The 16,865-nt window shown below is 49.0% G+C and overlaps 7 protein-coding genes across 7 annotated transcripts; 4 read left to right on the top strand and 3 right to left on the bottom strand.

Moving 5' to 3' along the window:
* Positions 1 to 133: 133 nt before the first annotated feature.
* Positions 134 to 1,618, top strand: MKK1 (Protein kinase C signaling pathway involved MAPKK protein; the record flags this gene model as incomplete). The annotated part of the gene is made up of 2 exons (XM_064902357.1): positions 134 to 1,073; positions 1,122 to 1,618. 2 exons carry the CDS (start codon positions 134 to 136, stop codon positions 1,616 to 1,618), a joined length of 1,437 nt encoding a protein of 478 aa, XP_064751331.1.
* Positions 1,619 to 2,791: 1,173 nt separating this feature from the next.
* Positions 2,792 to 4,446, top strand: LTR64_008040 (uncharacterized protein; the record flags this gene model as incomplete). The annotated part of the gene is made up of 2 exons (XM_064902356.1): positions 2,792 to 3,440; positions 3,494 to 4,446. The coding sequence occupies 2 exons, from the start codon at positions 2,792 to 2,794 to the stop codon at positions 4,444 to 4,446; spliced, it is 1,602 nt and encodes a 533-aa protein (XP_064751330.1).
* A 503-nt stretch (positions 4,447 to 4,949) lies between these two features.
* LTR64_008039 (uncharacterized protein) lies at positions 4,950 to 5,849 on the top strand (the record flags this gene model as incomplete). Its single annotated transcript, XM_064902355.1, has 1 exon — positions 4,950 to 5,849. The coding sequence occupies one exon, from the start codon at positions 4,950 to 4,952 to the stop codon at positions 5,847 to 5,849; it is 900 nt and encodes a 299-aa protein (XP_064751329.1).
* A 1,137-nt stretch (positions 5,850 to 6,986) lies between these two features.
* Positions 6,987 to 7,919, top strand: LTR64_008038 (uncharacterized protein; the record flags this gene model as incomplete). Its single annotated transcript, XM_064902354.1, has 2 exons — positions 6,987 to 7,122; positions 7,168 to 7,919. The coding sequence occupies 2 exons, from the start codon at positions 6,987 to 6,989 to the stop codon at positions 7,917 to 7,919; spliced, it is 888 nt and encodes a 295-aa protein (XP_064751328.1).
* Positions 7,920 to 9,112: 1,193 nt separating this feature from the next.
* HEK2 (RNA binding protein, heterogenous nuclear RNP-K like protein) lies at positions 9,113 to 10,265 on the bottom strand (the record flags this gene model as incomplete). The annotated part of the gene is made up of 2 exons (XM_064902353.1): positions 9,113 to 9,825; positions 9,875 to 10,265. 2 exons carry the CDS (start codon positions 10,263 to 10,265, stop codon positions 9,113 to 9,115), a joined length of 1,104 nt encoding a protein of 367 aa, XP_064751327.1.
* A 923-nt stretch (positions 10,266 to 11,188) lies between these two features.
* Positions 11,189 to 12,187, bottom strand: LTR64_008036 (uncharacterized protein; the record flags this gene model as incomplete). Its single annotated transcript, XM_064902352.1, has 3 exons — positions 11,189 to 11,246; positions 11,306 to 11,350; positions 11,406 to 12,187. The coding sequence occupies 3 exons, from the start codon at positions 12,185 to 12,187 to the stop codon at positions 11,189 to 11,191; spliced, it is 885 nt and encodes a 294-aa protein (XP_064751326.1).
* Positions 12,188 to 14,596: 2,409 nt separating this feature from the next.
* OPT8 (OPT superfamily) lies at positions 14,597 to 16,822 on the bottom strand (the record flags this gene model as incomplete). The annotated part of the gene is made up of 1 exon (XM_064902351.1): positions 14,597 to 16,822. The coding sequence occupies one exon, from the start codon at positions 16,820 to 16,822 to the stop codon at positions 14,597 to 14,599; it is 2,226 nt and encodes a 741-aa protein (XP_064751325.1).
* Between the last annotated feature and the right edge of the window lie 43 nt (positions 16,823 to 16,865).

Genomic DNA, 16,865 nt, shown 5'->3' with positions numbered 1-16,865 from the left:
ACCATAATCAAAGATTTGAGTGCACTGCGAATCCCAGATATTGCCAGGCTAAACGAAACACGACATATACATTGTACAGCGTAAGGACAGCCTACATACCGTCCTCGCGTGAAGTACGCTCGAAAACTTCGTCATGGCTTCCCCAGTGCCACTTTTGAGGCCACCGCAGCCTGGTGGTGCGAAGGGAGGTCGCCCCAACCTCAAACTGGGCCTCGCTATACCACCATCTCCGAATCAAAGGCCTGTTCCACCAGAAGCAGAGAATGCTGGTGGTGTTCCAAGATTCAGTCTTGCGTCAAGAGAAGGTGCCCCAAAGCTATCACTGGCAACACCTATGGGTTCACAAGGACAACCTCTTGAGCAGGTCGGCTCTCGACCAACAAAACCAAAGTTGTCCATGTCTACTTCATCGGAAAATAGCAACAGGTCTCGATCAGATTCACAACACGATCCCTCGATGCCTCCGTCTGCCTCCTCGAGTACGTACTCATCGCTTTCCTTCATAAGTCAAAGCCGTCACACGCCAGATCCCTCCTCCGCAATCTCGGTAGGTGGTGCTTCTATGGATCAAGAGAACAGTATGAGCGGCATCAGCATAGACTTTGGACAGTTATCAATAGAAAGAGGTCACCCGATAGATGTCGGGGACCTAGATGATGATGGTTGGGCAGCCGCCTCGGAGCAGAAGAAGATTATAGAACTCGGTCCATTAGGTGAAGGTGCAGGTGGAGCTGTGACGAGGTGTCAGCTAGACAGTGGGAAAACCGTCTTCGCTCTCAAAATCATCACCACAAGTCCCGATCCGGACGTCAAGAAGCAGATTCTGCGGGAGCTCAAGTTCAACAAAAATTGCACAAGCGACTATATTTGCCTCTACTATGGTGCTTTCATGGACAAGTCCAGCTCAACCATCAGCATAGCCATGGAGTTCTGCGAGGGAGGTTCACTCGACTCGATATACAAGGAAGTCAAGAAGCTTGGTGGTCGTACCGGCGAGAAAGTCCTTGGAAGAATAGCAGAGGGCGTACTTCATGGTCTTACATATTTAAACAGCCGCAAGATCATACATCGAGGTAAGCAGACTGAGCACATCTTTTAAGCATCCACTAACAGACCTTCAGACATCAAGCCATCGAACATCCTCCTCTGTCGAAACGGTCAAGTCAAGCTATGTGACTTTGGTGTTTCGGGCGAATTCGGTACCAAGGGCGATGCAAACACTTTTATTGGCACCTCTTACTACATGGCACCCGAACGAATTCAGGGTCAATCCTACACTATCACCTCCGATGTATGGTCACTAGGAGTTACTCTTCTGGAGGTTGCTCAGCATCGATTTCCATTCCCAGCCGACGGCACAGAGATGCAGCCCAGAGCAGGATTGATCGATCTACTGACATACATCGTTGCGCAACCAATACCGAAACTAAAAGATGAACCAGACAATGGCATCAAGTGGAGTGAAGGTATGAAATACTTTATTGAGTGTTGTTTGGAGAAAACACCAACACGAAGAGCCACACCTTGGAGAATGCTGGAGCACCCGTGGATTGTCGAGATGAAGGGCAAGAAAGTCAACATGGAGGCGTTCCTTAAGCAAGTCTGGGACTGGCCTTGAACTTCCCGGTCCATCCACAACCGTTTTCCTCGATCCTAACGAAACCTCAACCAAAATCGGGCCAAAATGTGTATTGGTTCGCCTGACAGTTTTAGTGCCAATTGAAGCACGCCAGGAGGACGGAACGATGTAAGAGGCAAAGAGCGTCTAATGACGTCCAGTGGAGGTATGTCAATGTGCATGCCTAACCTATCAGAATGACGATGAAGTCAATGATACTGCACACTATAATCTTACCATCAGGAGGATCTAGCAGTCGTTTTCGGCGGTTCAGGTAACGGGTAAGCACCAGAGGGTACCCAATCCCAAGCCTGTCACGTTCCATATACGAGGCGATGCAGTCTACGAATACTTGCTCGCAGAAGTCCATGTACAAGAAGAAATTTATTGAAATGTCATACGAGGGCGATGTAATCTCATTGACATCATGGGAAGAGCTAATATATGATCTGTATGATGAGAGATAGCTAGCCATATGGATTTGGTAGCGTGGAGGATTTTGGAACAAACTTGTTGACCGAGAAATATATGGGATGCTTCCTGAACTTGAATGCTTGGAGCAATACTCGTTGCAACTTTTGTTCGTATAGACCACCGTTCGTGCCAAGAATGACGATGGGCGGAAACCTAATCCCAAAGCTCCTTCGCTTTATCTTTTGTCCTCGTCTACCCGGTTCATAGCATCCTCTGGTCTCGACTATGCTCGACTGATGGAAAGACCTTCCAGATGTTGGCTGTCGCTACTAATAAGTCATAGTGATAATGCCTATCGAGGCATGACGTACCTGCATCACGTACATGTGGACCCGTAACGCTCCAAGCTCCATTCCAACCAAGGATCTGTCGGGATCGTGGACCTCGCATAACGTTCTCACTGGTTTATCTCTCCAGCGATCTGTTGAGCCTCTGCTGCATGATAATGACCTGATACAACTGGGTCCCGATGAGTACGCGCAAAGGTTAACAATCAACGGATGTACTCGCATTGGTTCCAGTTCAGCCAATTCGTTGGCTGATTATCAGCATGCAATATTTTCTGTGCAGATGTGTTCACTCCACTCAATGAAGTCAGGCATTGTTTCTATCACACAGATATGAAGACAAGGATCTGGCTGTGCTACCTGCAGTCCATCACTTCTTAAGTGACACCTCCCGTCCTCGAGTCCTGGTACAATGAAGGAGCAGCACATGCTGGCTAGGTCAGATACACAGAGTCAAGACTCAGACAAGACCCTTAGTCTACAACACGAACAAGTCTCATACTGGAGATTACTGAGTCCTCGAGGTGTGGTTACAGACCGCATTTTACACGAACACTATGAAGGCGAAGGAACCGAAGAGCATCCGTATACAATCTCTTTCCTTGAGAACGATCCTGGCGACCCCAAAGAACTGCCGCAGTGGAGGAAATGGGTCATTGTAGCTGCATGTTCGTTGTGGGCATTTATGACAGCAATGGGATCGTCAATCTGGATTGGCATTCTCCGTGAGGTGCAAGAGTATACACAAACAAGCAGAGAGGTGGCCATACTAGGGGTCTCTTTCTATGTGCTAGGTTTTGTGATTGGTCCCTTGTTCTGGGCACCATTAGCCGAGTCATTGGGAAGACAAGCGACTATGCTTGCGAGCTATATTGGCTTTGTGGTCTTCCTCGGAGGTGTTGTGGCAGCACAAAACATCGAGACTATGATCGTGCTACGCTTCTTGGCTGGCTGTTTTTCGTCCTGCTCTTTCACAACTGCACAGGGTATCTTGGCGGATATCTTTGAGCCAGCGAAACGCGGCTTGGCATTCGGCTTCTACGCTGCCACTCCTTTCTTAGGTCAGTTTGCAAAGTACATCGAAGGCTACACCAGTCACTCATGCTCAATACAGGTCCTGTCCTTGGACCAATGGCAGGAGGATTTCTTGGAGTTGCTCTAGGTTGGCGTTGGACCCTAGGCATTCTCACTTTACTGGCAGCGAGCGGTCTTGTCCTTGGTCTGCTATTCGTACCTGAGACATTAGGCGAGCTTTTGCTTGACCGCCGAGCCAGGACCATGTCTAAGATGACTGGTAAGTGCTATGTCTCACAGCTACATCTTCAGAAAGGCAGTGTCTCAGCAAAGGTGGCCTTCAAGAAAGCATTGACTAGGCCATGGGTAATCCTTTTCACGGAACCGATAGTTCTTTTACTTTCACTCTGGGTTGCATCCATCTACGGAACGCTCTATCTCTTTCTAGCCGGATATCCATACGTTTATCAAGACGCACGAGGCTGGTCCCCTGGCATTGGTGGTCTCGCACTTCTTGGTATAGGTGTGGGATGTTTGGTGGCATGTATCGTCAACGTTCCTATCAGCAAGCGCTTTGTTGTAAAGGTAAAGAAGGAACAGGCACACCCTGAAGTTCGTCTTCAGCCGTCGATGGTTGGAGCTGTGTTGGTTCCGATTGGCATCCTATGGTTCGCCTTTACAAATGGTCCTTCCATACCTTGGCCATGCAGTGTCATAGCGGGCTCCTTCTTTGGTTGTGGCATGGTTTTGATCTGGACGAGTTCGTCGAATTACATTGTTGACGCCTACAAGATGTATGCGGCATCCGCAATCGCTGGTCAGATCGTCATGCGATCTGTCTTTGGAGCTGTCTTCCCTCTATTTACTGGCTACATATATGAAGGCATTGGAATTCACTGGGCAAGCGCTGTCCCTGGCTTTCTGGCTATCTTGCTGCTACCTTTGCCGTTTCTGTTCCACCGGTACGGCAGAGTGATCAGATCACGATCGAAATTTGCAGACAAGGCAGACGCCGATGATGAAGCACTGAGGAGTAGGAAGGGCAGTGTATGAGATCTGTTTGACTTGATGAGCATCAAGAAAAGCCAAGAAAGAATAGAAGACCTGTTTGTTACCACGAATATTGACTCTATCAGTGATTTGCAAAACTAATATTCTTGAACAAGTAATATTCCTATAAACTTTGCTTCCCGATTGACAGAAACGGGTGCCGGACTTTCCATATTGTGCCAAGGAGGAGACGGCTTTCTGTATCACGCCAAGATACTCCGTACCAGAGCTCCGCTTCAGATTCACGAGAGATCGACATAAACTCTGTGCTTGTGGATCGATATACTGAGTGACATCAGTGGCTTCACGTCACGAGAATGTGAATACAGTAATCCGGGACTACTGTTGCCAGTAAGAGGGCCGACGAGATGGCCGTCAGATACCATACATGATATACATAGGACACGAACTTTTACCTCGAGGCAGACCGCAGAAATTGCTTCTCACAGGTTACCACTCTTCTTATCTACTGGACCATCAACGACATTCAGCAGTTTTTATACAGCATGTTAGCCGCTGGAGTTGTCTTTTCTCTGCTCGCTGTCGCTCAGCTTGCAGCAACTCAACTTCCACCACCGCAAGAAGCGCCCCGTCGAGCCCTTAGCGATCTCATTACCGCCAACCATATCCTTCACCATAGATCGATTATCGACTCGTTTGGCCATGTCTCTATTCGTCATCCCAATGACAGCAGCGTGTATATCATGGCAGCATCGGCCGGCAACACCGTTTCTCGTGCCGCCGACCTGTATTATTACCGCGTCAACGATTCTCAACCACTGCCGTTCCCAAATGGTACCATGCCTGGGAGTGTCAGTGCGAGAAGCGAACGTTTCATCCACGGCGAGATCATGCGTAGATACTCTGAGACTAATGCTGTAGTGCACAGCCACGCTCTACCAATGCTTACCTATGCTACTGGCCTCATCTCACTCGTGCCAGTCTACCACATGGCAGCCTTCATGGGTCTCAACGTCCCACTATGGGACATCACACCTCTCTACAATAGCACCGAACGACAGGATATGCTTGTCAACAATGCTCGATTCGGTTCCGCTTTAGCCGCAGCATTCTCGAATTCCACCTCAACATCAGACAATCCTTCTACCTTACCGACCTACCCACTCGTGCTTCAACGTTATCACGGCTTCTCGACTGCCGCAACAAGCTTGAGTAACGTCGTCTATCAATCAATATATGCGACGGATAACGCTGTGGTGCAAACAGCTCAGCTGGAAGCGAGAAGAGCAGTAGGTGGAGAAGCGCTCGGCAGCATAGAAGCGCTGAGTTTGAACGAGGTGCAGGTTAGTACTGGGCTGGGAGCGGACGATTATGCGTTTCGTGCATGGGAGGGATTCGCGTGGGAGGTTCAGCATCTGTCGGACTATGTTAATGAGCTGCGATAGTGGTTGTCCTGAAGTAGAAGATAAGGTCAGACTTCACAGAGTGCCTGGGTCGCACGTGCAAGTCTGGACGGAACAATGTGGCATTGAAGAAGATCAGTTGATCCAAATCTCGAATCCCTATCCTAAATCCGGATTATCCAGGGATCAGGATTGACCCATTGATGAGCTGCATAGAACAACCTGATGCCAAGAATTTTCGAATTCGTTAGTCAAGTCGAGGTATATGTCTACATTGTAGATGAGTCGATACCGCTCACAACGAAGAAGATTGATCGTGCATGAGATGGTCGTAGGTAGGTCGACAATAATTCCGAGTGTCTCAAATAAAAAAAAGAAATTAAAGGTAAAAACCAACGCTTTACCAGGCAAGTTGTCCGAGTGCGCGTGTCTCTCACTGTACGCGTCTTTCATCAGATCGCTTCTAGTCTGTATCAGATTGAGATGTCCGCGGACTCCTATCGCTTCGAAGGCAGCTGTACCGCCTCGCTGCGAACAGCAACAGTATGCGGCTCACCAATTGGAGGGCAGGCTCACTGTAGCACTTCAACAACTTCTTTCAGGCCCGCTAGTGGTATCTTCAGGTCTGCCCTAGCATGTTTTCTCGCAGACATATGCAAGTGGAGCTTGGACGCTGCAAGAGTATTACTATACTGACGATACGATGTCAATTGATTCAGTTCGTGTATATACAGAATCCTGAGGATTCATCAGGACAGCTTGTGATTGACGTGCACTCTTCGACCTCAGCTTAAGTCTCTGCGCAGATCTTAGTGTCGAATACTACGTCGCACTGATTCAGGGGACGGCGCGAATATCGCAACGAGAGTCGGTTTGAGGCCGGAAGAGAAATTTCAGGCAAGAACAGAATCGATTGCTGACGAGACCAAGGTATGCCTTACTAATGTGTTCCTATGAATGTCTTCTCGTTCCACTACCTGCCCGCTTGAGACTCTTTACCAAGAACAATGCGGTCTTGGCTACTCCAATGGCCTGCATCCGTTCTGTAATGTCTCCAAATACTGCCCAGTCAACTGAACATTAGGCCATCAAGACGATTGCGTCGAGCTATTATATAGGGAGCCTTTTCACCAGCGGACTACTCTGCCACCTTTCACAATAAAATGCGCCCGATCCGAAATGCAAGCAAGCAAACTAATCAAAGTGGCCATTGCTGGCACAGGCAATGTGTCTCAGTACCTAGTTGAAGAGCTTGTATCGTACGGCCATGAAGTCGTAGTACTCAGTCGGCGCAGCAACACTCAAGAAAAACGATGTGAATCGAGACAAACCGACTACAGTGTCAACTCACTCCTTACAGTCCTAGAGGACTGCGACGCACTCGTATCAACTGTCGCAGACTATCAGAACCTCGATATCCCACTCCAGATCCACCTCACAATGCTCGAAGCATGCAAGCAATCGAGACGCTGCAAGACATTCGTCCCATCCGAGTGGACATCGAACGTAGAAGACTACCCCGAACAGCCCATGTTCTTCGCCAACGCCAACGAAGCCCTCCACCAGAAGCTCAAGGAATCAACAGACATCAGAAGCACAATCGTCTGCAACTCCTGGTTCGCCGACTACATCTACCCAGCACAACAGCGCTACCTCCCAGACATCGGCGCTCCCTGGCCTATGGATCACGCCAACAAGACATTCACCATCTACGGACCTGGAACTCAACTCATCGATATAGTCTCCGTCCGAGACGTCGCAAAAGCCGTCGCAGTCCTCCTCGCTACTACCGAACCCTGGGACCCTTACACCTACCTCTCCGGCCAGCAACTTTCCTGGAACGACCTCTTCACCATCATCTCGAAAAGAGACCCCGAATGGACCAGTCGAACAAAACCACTCGCAGACACCATTAATCAAATCGTCGCCAATGAATCACCCGAGTCCGTACTGACGGCTCAATTCGAAGTATTGAGCTATTCCGGAGCGTCGATGTTTCCCAAGGACAAGGTTCAAAGACATAGGGCCAAGTATTTCCCGAATCTACGTTTCCGTAATGTCGAGGAACTTTTGGATGCGGCGGCAGCGGCTCGACCGGGGGCTATTGTCTAGCTACGGAGTTCTTTCGTCAAAAAGCTGCGTGACTGGGCTATATATGATCAATCGGCATGGAGCTGGATGATCAGAGAGTGAAATGAAGGCCGTGAGATTGCTCCTGAGTCTGGTGATTCGCACAGGACACGCGACTAGTTCATGTTGCGCACAGGGTTGGTAGTGAGTCAATGAGCTCGCTGCAGATAGATGGTGAAAAATTAGCATATTGTTGCAAATGTAAGAAACTGCGTTGCTTAACAAGACTTCTGATCATACCTTTGGCGAAGATTGATGTGTTGGAGTGTAATACCGCGGCAATGAATCACAAGTATGTTGATGGCTCAGCGGTGAACCACAAGATAGGGAGATTAATTGAACGAAATTCGTGGTAGAAGGTCTTCCTCCTTTCCTTTCACGAGTAGTATCAGTGGGTCAAATGAGGACATATTTGTGCGCAACCACTTCGTGGTTGCAAGCATGGCATGGGGTCGCACAACCTATTTGTCAGTCACTGAAACTTGAGTTTAAGTATTACAGACAGGAGGATGATTGTGGAAGAAGCAGTTTTTAATTCTGTTGATTGACAAGCAGACCAGCAATATTCTACTAGCAGATCGTGGTTCTTGTGCTTCTCATCTGCAAGGGCTTAGCTAACCGCAAACACTAAGATTCAGTCCATCTCAGTAGTATATCTCCCTGGCTGGAATCCGCTCCATGTGCTATCGGTCAATGTCTGTGGGGGACTGTCGTGCCATGATATGTGGCTGGGTATCGTCTTGTTGGATTGCGATTGTGATCGTGATTAAGGAGAGCATTGGTAGAGTTAATGGTGCAGGAACGTAAAAGTCATGATTCGTCAACTGTCGTGTAGAGCAGCTCTGCTGCATGCAATGATCGTTCCGGTGAAACAGATCAGGTATCGTAGCCGTCAAAGGTCATCAAGTGTATCCGTGTGATCGTGATCGTGTAGGTAAGTCGATGTCAAACCGACGTGAATGGATTTGCTTTGCGCTAGAATAACCTCTATGCCCGACGCCGATGAATGAAGACAAACAACAAGTCATGTCGCACGCTTTTATCGAAAGAAAACAGCAAACCGATGGGTATCGTATGGGAAGATTTCCTCGTGAAAGACAGTGGTGAGGGCGACGACCAGGACAATAGGAAAGGGTAGCTCAGATATGCAGAGAGCTTATCGGAGAACCGACACTCTAGGTCGATTCGGAAGACATGCCCTGTCGACGAGACTTTTCAGCTTCGAGGTTCTCATATAGAAGATAGAGAGCCTTCTCGTTAGCAGTTGCACTTCCCATGATGGTGAACATTCGTTCGCCAGAGTCGTCATGAGGTGCTTTGGCAATAGAAATTCGAGCACCTGAGGTCTTGCGAATGTCGCTGATCTTAGAACCGCCTCGTCCGATGATACAGCCAACCATATCGGCAGGAATGCTGATGTTCTGGGTCTGAACCTCCTCACCGTCTTCGGTAACTGCCGGGATGCCACTGTTTCTGATGGGAGGACCGTCTCCACCACCGGATCGATATGGTCGAGAATCACTGAAATCAGCTCCGTTTCCAGTTCTGTTGTAAGAACGGTTGCCATATCCACCAGTTGCAGGAGGAAGGCCCGTGGGAGGGCCAGGAAGGCCAGCAGCACCAGCTTGGACACGAACAACAGGATTGTAGAGCACTGTGCCAGTTCCACGTTGCCAATCATCCACGAGGCATTTGCCGATCTCCCATACAGCCTTCTCGATGCCTTCAGGTGTACCTTGAACCTCAACAATACGTTCGGTGGATTGTGGTAACATCTCCTTCTGAGCAACCATGCGGACGCTTGAAGCGTCTTGAATTTGCTTGATCTTCAGACCTTGTCGGCCGATGATAGTGCCCATCTGGTTATGAGAGATCAGGAGTCGAATGGCTGGACAAAGAGTTAGCAACAGCACTCATGTGGAATGTTATGGACTTACGGTGGGTACCATTGTTCTGAACAGCACCACCCATACCCATAGAAGGAGCTCCCTCGAGCAAGCCCTTTGCGACGATGGAATATGCCTTGGAAATACCAGATAGGGCGCCAGTGACGGTCAGGACGCGTTCGTGAACACCTTGAACGACCTTGGATACTCCAGCTTTCACGCCTGTCTCATCTCGAAGATCGGCCACATTCTTGCCAGCTTTGCCGATAATTACACCAGCTTCTCGAGAGGAAACGATGGCTCGGATGGTCAATTGTGACTGGCCGTATTCTTCCTCTGTTTTGGGCTGAGAATCGTGGCCGACATTCATCGAGCCCATACCTTCGGTCAAAACCGCAGTAGGATCGAGCTGAGCTGCGCCATGACCTTCTGACGTAGACATGATGGATTGAATGGGAAAGTCGTCGAGCCGTCAAAGGTAGTATGAAGAGAGCAGTCCTGTATGGCACAAGAGCTGTAGCAAAAATGTGGCGGGCAAGATTGCGCGGTGGTAAAGACGGAGGATATGAGGTCTGGAGGTAGAGGAGGACGGACGAAGGTCCAGACACGAAAGGTGACGGGTTTACGTTGCGGGAAGGTGAATGGCAGGAAAGGAAGTATAGAGGTTGAGGAGAAGTTGAAATTGTTGCCCGAAAGATATCTAGCTACACGTCCTATGATAACCGATCGCTGGTAGGTCGGTCAACACACGAATTTTGGAAGTTTGCATCCAACGCACCTTCCATCTTCAACCCTAGCACATCACTCTATCTGCACGACTACCACTAGCACCTGCCGCAACGATGCTCCAGTTGCTCAGCTAACGGGTCGCGAATCACCAGACTTGTCCTGTTCATGTCAAGTGCCTGAAAGTCCACTCCTACTTATGAATATTGGACTATGTGATTTGCTTATGCGGTGAACTAACGAGCGGGCAAGCACCGAGTAGGTGATCCACTGACGTCTGATTGCAGAGTTAACGACTAGACAACCCACCAGAGCTCTAGGATTTGCAGAACTTTCGACTGTGATACTGGCTGATTCAATGAAGCATCAATATTCTGTGGTCCTGACTCTTGTCTTCTAGAGCTTTACGTTGTGGGTATGCGTACAGTACAGTTCTATCGACAACCCCAATTAGGTAGCCTGCCGCTCAAAAGAACCAGTTTCCACTCCAGACTGCATAATTGCCGTCGAAGCGTGGCTATACGCGGGTGATTTAGGCACCGTTCATAGTCTTGTAGGCAAGCCGAGTCCTCGAATCGGGTCGCGACCTCGAAAATCTCCCTTCTCTAGCTATTCATGCAACAGCAAGCGAGTTTGCAATTACTTATCAGCTTCAAACACGATCTTGTGGTATTTCATATTGTTGAACTCATCGTACCTGCGCAAGTATTGGTCAGCGACTGGAGCAGACTTCAGTGGGGTCTATCAAGCACTTACGCAGGAACAGCTTCTGAAAGCGGGCGGATATTGTCAATCATGAAGCTGCAGGAGCGGTCAGTAAACTTTCTTCGTAAGCACGAAGTACCACGACACTTACTCGAGCTTGTCCTGGTTCTTCTCCAGCATACTCAAAGATTTCTCAAATAACGATCGTACTGGACATCGGCCCATCTGGACCGTGAGGTTCTTGCCATAAGCCTGGTTGCCGGTCCATGGGATTTCACCATTGTGTACACCGATACTGCTGATTCGACCCCAAGGCCTGAGAAGCTCGAATCCCAGTCCAAGAGCATCACTGTGTCCGACACATTCCATGACTGCGTCTGCGCCTCTGCCGTTGGTAAGCTCTTTGACTCTTTTGACTAGTCCATCCTTATTCTCTTTGAAATTCCATGGCTCCGCACCCAGTTTCTTAGCTTGTTCAAGACGTTCTGGAACCGAGTCGACAGCCAGCAGATGTTTGGGACCATACTCAAGAGCGTTGACCAGCGCGCACATAGCTACAGGTCCGCATCCGATCAGGACGACCGTCATGTCCCAGATGTCTGCATGCTCAAAGCCCTTGAAAGCGTTGTATGCAGCGAAATAGCCAGTGGGAAAGATATCAGCCATAAGGACGAGTTTCTTCTCGTCGATCTTCGGTGGTGCCTTGACCACAGTAGAATCGGCTAGAGGAATTCGAGCGTACTCAGCTTGACCTCCATCGAGGGCAGCTGTGCCATACAGCAAACACTTCTCGCATCTGGACGAGAATCCCTTCTTACAATAGAAGCACTCTCCACAGCTGATTGTGAATGGTGTCACAATCGTATCACCTTTCTGGAACTTCTTCACATCGTCTCCCATCTCGACCACCTCACCAGTGAACTCATGACCCATAATGAAGCCAGTCGGTGAAGGCTGATGGCCTCGAAAAACATGGAGTTCGCTCATGGATTATCAGCAATAGCTTCACTTGTGGACCAAAGTATTCTTTCTTACCTGCCACAAAGAGCTGTATATCGAACCTTGACAATAATATCGCCAGGCTCCTTAATCTTAGGTACAGGGCGCTGCTCAATCTTGACCTTGAGTGGTCCGTCGAAGATGACCGCCTGCATCGTGTCTTTACTCATTTCGTCCTGTCTTGTTTCCTTCTTTTTCCGTCCTAATGTGTCTAGATAAACGGTGTCAGCTCGTCTCACGAAACCTCAGCGCGAAAAGGAAAACAAGAAGAATTCGCGAAACAATCACACAAATTCACTGGGGGAATACATCATCGAACAAGCGTTAATAATCAACCTAGGCTCATGAAGAGCTCCAGATTCGAGATCTCATGCTTTTTCCATCGATGTCTGCCAGCTCAGGGCGTGTTTGCGGGGTTGACGTTGGTTTGGAGATTTATGTTTTGATTGAAGTTGGGGTTTTGATCAGCCCACTCGTGATGGAGCGAGGTACATAAATACCTGTATCGAATCCTTTGGTTGAGGAAGATTACACCTTCCATTTGCAGCAAGAGATGCGGGTTTGACTTAGGATGTGGCCCTTAGTCAGATAAGCAGCACAACGACTCTTGGTCGTGGGACGGGATGTTACGGTTTCTGAACTCAGTGGAATTGCAGAGGAAATAGCGGTCTCTCAAACATGTTCCTTTATACGATTTACTTGAGCTCTATCCGGGAGATGCTGTCCAATATCTAAATTACTAGTGTCCCTTTATATCGTTGTAAAGTAAGCTATATCTAGCCCATTATGCCTGCCGATGCGCCTTCAAGCACGGTTCTCGACACAAAATGTGAAGGACCAATAACCGTATCCAAGATTCGCCTAATGTCCCATAGTAAGCCGGGCACAGCTCATCAACATCCATTCTGTCTTCGTTGTCCAAGCTGCCATGCTGTTGTATTGTACCAGGATATGGTAACTTGTGCTTTCTCTTCACCAACCCAATCTTGTTTCCTTCTCACTTGCTCATCTGCCCTCCGCGTGCCCAGCAGCTACGGCAACTTCACAACCTCTTCACGTCACCGTACACAACAGCTCACTCTCCAAGATAAACTTGCCTTCTTTGTACTTCTCACTCGCCTCATAAGCCTTATCGTACTTCCACCCCACCGTCTCGCTACACTGACTGCACAGTATATCACGTACGACGTGGCGGCCTGTAGTCATGTTTCGTTCCATTGCTTCTGCTTGTTTGATATTCACGACTGCCGAGAAGAGGAAGGCTTTACCGTGCTGGCCACGAAAGTTGCGAGAGATGATGTCGTCGAAGTCGGCAAGGTGAGTTTTACAACGCTGTGGTTTGGTGTCAGAGAGAGATGTAGAAAGAAACAGATGTACGTGTAGATGTGAACTTCTGGCAGTTGCATACAAGACGATGTTTCTTGTGAATCAAAGAGTGTGTAGCATGCGGATGTGGTTGCAGAGAGGTTTGGGGACTCACCTTGCAGCCAAAGATCTTCTGCGAGTTGAGGTAGACATTGTACGTGAGACCCATGTCTCCCACTTCAACTGACTCCTTCTCCTGCCGTAGCCTCTTCTCACACAGCCTCAAGGGAAGAAGCCTACAGATCGCAATTGTAGTGTATTTTGGTCTCGTGATACGTTAGGAATTGACAGGTGGAGGGCCTTGTCTGTAAAGAGAGGTGTTCTAGTATTCGGTAAAGCAGGAAGGCAGTCAAGAGTGGTTTCTTCGAGGAAAGGTAATTGTCACGAATGTAATGGTCTTTCAATCAGTACAGTGATTCTGCTCATGGGCCAACCTCTGAGGCTTGTCTCTTAAAGGGTCTGGAGCAATCGACACCAGGCAGTAGGTGTTTGTAGGCAAAGCTTGTTGTTTGTATTAAATCACAGATATGGCAAACAGGTTCCTCAATGGCTGAGCTCGGGGCAGGCACGAAGGACTTTCTGTATCTCGCTGTTAGAACTTCTCGGGATCACGACGATGGAGAGAGCTTGTCAGGCGGTATCATTAGGAGGATTGTAATACGAAAGTGGTGGAGATATTGCTTTCCCAGTCATGAGGGCAGCCCACCACTGGCATCGCAGCTCGCTAAGTGATGCAGATCATGCCAAATGCTGATCTCGGCGGAGCAGGTGCCAGGTGCGGCTCTCCGAATCGTTGAATAAAATGTACACGTATTGCAGGTTCCCAGCTCAATGATTATCTACGAAACATTCTTCAACTAATGCCACGATAGACACGACAACCTCTTTACTGGTCAAAGAGACATTGCAAGATGACACGAAATATTGGACAGAAAGAGCTTCGGAATTCAAGTAGAGCACCTCAATCATAATTAAATGCTATAGATGAGGCACGCTCAAACTAGCCAACACCAAATTCAAAATGCTGACCACACCCTCGCCTAGAATCAATCCGGAAGCAAGCACAATTACACGTGTCTCAGCGTTACCTTTCAACGTCACCCACCATAGACTTATCAATCCACCAACAGTCCTCGCCAACGTGAAGCTAGGAGTATTGTACATGCCGACAGCAACAGCAATTCCGCCAGGTATCCAAGGATGCAACTTTTTTCTCCAACTGCCTTCTTCACCTGCTGCAAGATAAATGCGAATGATTGTGGTTAATGCGAATATCCCACCAGCACCCAGCGCGTATTGCCACGCCATGTCGGGTAGGCCTCGGCCTGTGACTAGTCGTGCTGTAAAGATCCAGACGTACGCGGTAGGAACCTGGAAAAGCTCACCAGGCACATCATAGACATTGACATAGAGCTTGTAAACACAAGCACTGAGTACTGCGCCAACCACTGACCCGATGAGCTGACCATAGAATTGTGCCTTCGGACTTGCTCCAATGAGGTGGCCTGCTTTTAAGTCTTGGAGAATGTCGCCCGCCTGCAGCGCTCCTGACTCGGAGATTGCACCTGCTAAGAGGTTAATGATGATTGCATGGTGAGCGTGTGTTCCTGTTGGCTGTACCAGTGCAAACAAGAGCTGTGTAAGCTTTGATATGCCACTGACTGGGTTGAGATCAGTCTCTCCAAGAGCTCGAACGCCCATAATGCTGAGAAGGAGAGCAAGGAACAATGCCAATATATTCAACGAGAGAGGCATGTATTCTCCGAACGTAATGTGCACACACACGACGCATATTATCAGGGTGATTGGCAGCCAAATCGAAACGGCACGACCAGATATCAAGTGATGTGCTGGTGCATCGTCTGGCATATCGTCCTGACCGCGTTTCGCTGTGCGGTCCTCGTCGCCGACTCGACTGTAGTCAAAATGACTGCTGGACAAATGGGACCACATGAACTCCTTGACATCAGAACTGCCCTTGTACCGCTCGGCTGTAGTTCTGGCAAATTGAGGTCCATAGTATATGACAGGACGAAGAACCAGCCAGCCAAGGTTAACAACAGCATCTGCAAGCATGATAGCTAAGCTGACCCATACTATCCAACCTTTGCTTCCAGTCTCCCAGTCGTCAACTGGTCCAGGTGCCCAACCTTTGTGCTTTGCAACGGGACTCAGCACAGCCCAACCTATTATAGCTCCCAAGAGCATATGTAACGTCGTCGCAGGTCCCATGATGATGCCTTGTCCGACATAGGCTGGGGAAGGATTCAGCGTCCAGACCCAGGTATCAGCCAGGTATCTGCCAAAGATAGGCAGTCTGTGCAACACTGGTATAAAATATTGAATAAGGGTGTAGAGTCCAGAACCTGCGAATGCAGTCAGCAGGAACTCTATCTGCTTTTTCCAATCTTGTCTCATATCTTCCTCATTTGTATGCTTGCTGTTATCTCGATCATCGTCCTCCTCTTCTGTGCCGTGTAACAACTGCTCCCGCTCTTCAGTGCCTTGTGTCTGAACCTCGCCTTTTTCGTGGGCTCCGCCATGCAGCACGCTGATCATGAGTGCTGTAGCTGTTCCACTAGGAAACTTGAGCTTCTCTCTTATGATGACCTGCTTGCGTAGTGGCACTCCAAACACTACTCCGAACAAGCACAAGCCGACGCCCCAGACAATCAGTCTCCACAGACTCAGGTCGACAGGTGCACCCTCGCTCTTCTTGAGTAGAAATTCCAAGCTGGGCATGACTCCCACAAAGCCCAATCCCAGCGGCATCGTTCCAACAGCACCTGCGACTGTCTGCACAAGGACATTCTCGACCGGAGTGAAGGGTAGCTTAAGGTGTTTCGAGACGCTCTTGAAGAAGGCGAAGCCGATTAGCGAGGCAGGCATAGACATTCCACTGACCCATCCTGTCTGTAGACCAAAGTACGTGTTTGAGAAGCAGATGATGACCCCAATGAGCAGACCAGCAGTTACACCTCGGAAGGTGAAGTTCGTGGCGTCGACCACGCTCTCATGGTGACTCGACTTCGTGGCATAAAGACCGAGGTCAGACTGAGTGATCTGCTTTGCGACAGGATTTTCGGTCGTGGCTTCATTGAGGAGCGTGGTTTGAGACAACTCATGATCTTCTTCAGTGAGTGCTCGATCGAGTGAGCTGGACGAGCTTCGGCGGACTGGTGCTGAGCCTCTATCGGGCGCCATCTTTAGCAGGTGACTTTCCTGCCGTAGTGAGTGAGCAGGCTCA

Source organism: Lithohypha guttulata (assembly GCF_036872675.1).
Source record: "Lithohypha guttulata strain CCFEE 5908 chromosome Unknown scaffold_7, whole genome shotgun sequence".
Classification (NCBI taxonomy): Eukaryota; Fungi; Ascomycota; class Eurotiomycetes; order Chaetothyriales; family Trichomeriaceae; genus Lithohypha; species Lithohypha guttulata.
Note: the sequence above shows the minus strand (reverse complement) of the source record. Positions and strands in the feature narration are given on the sequence as shown.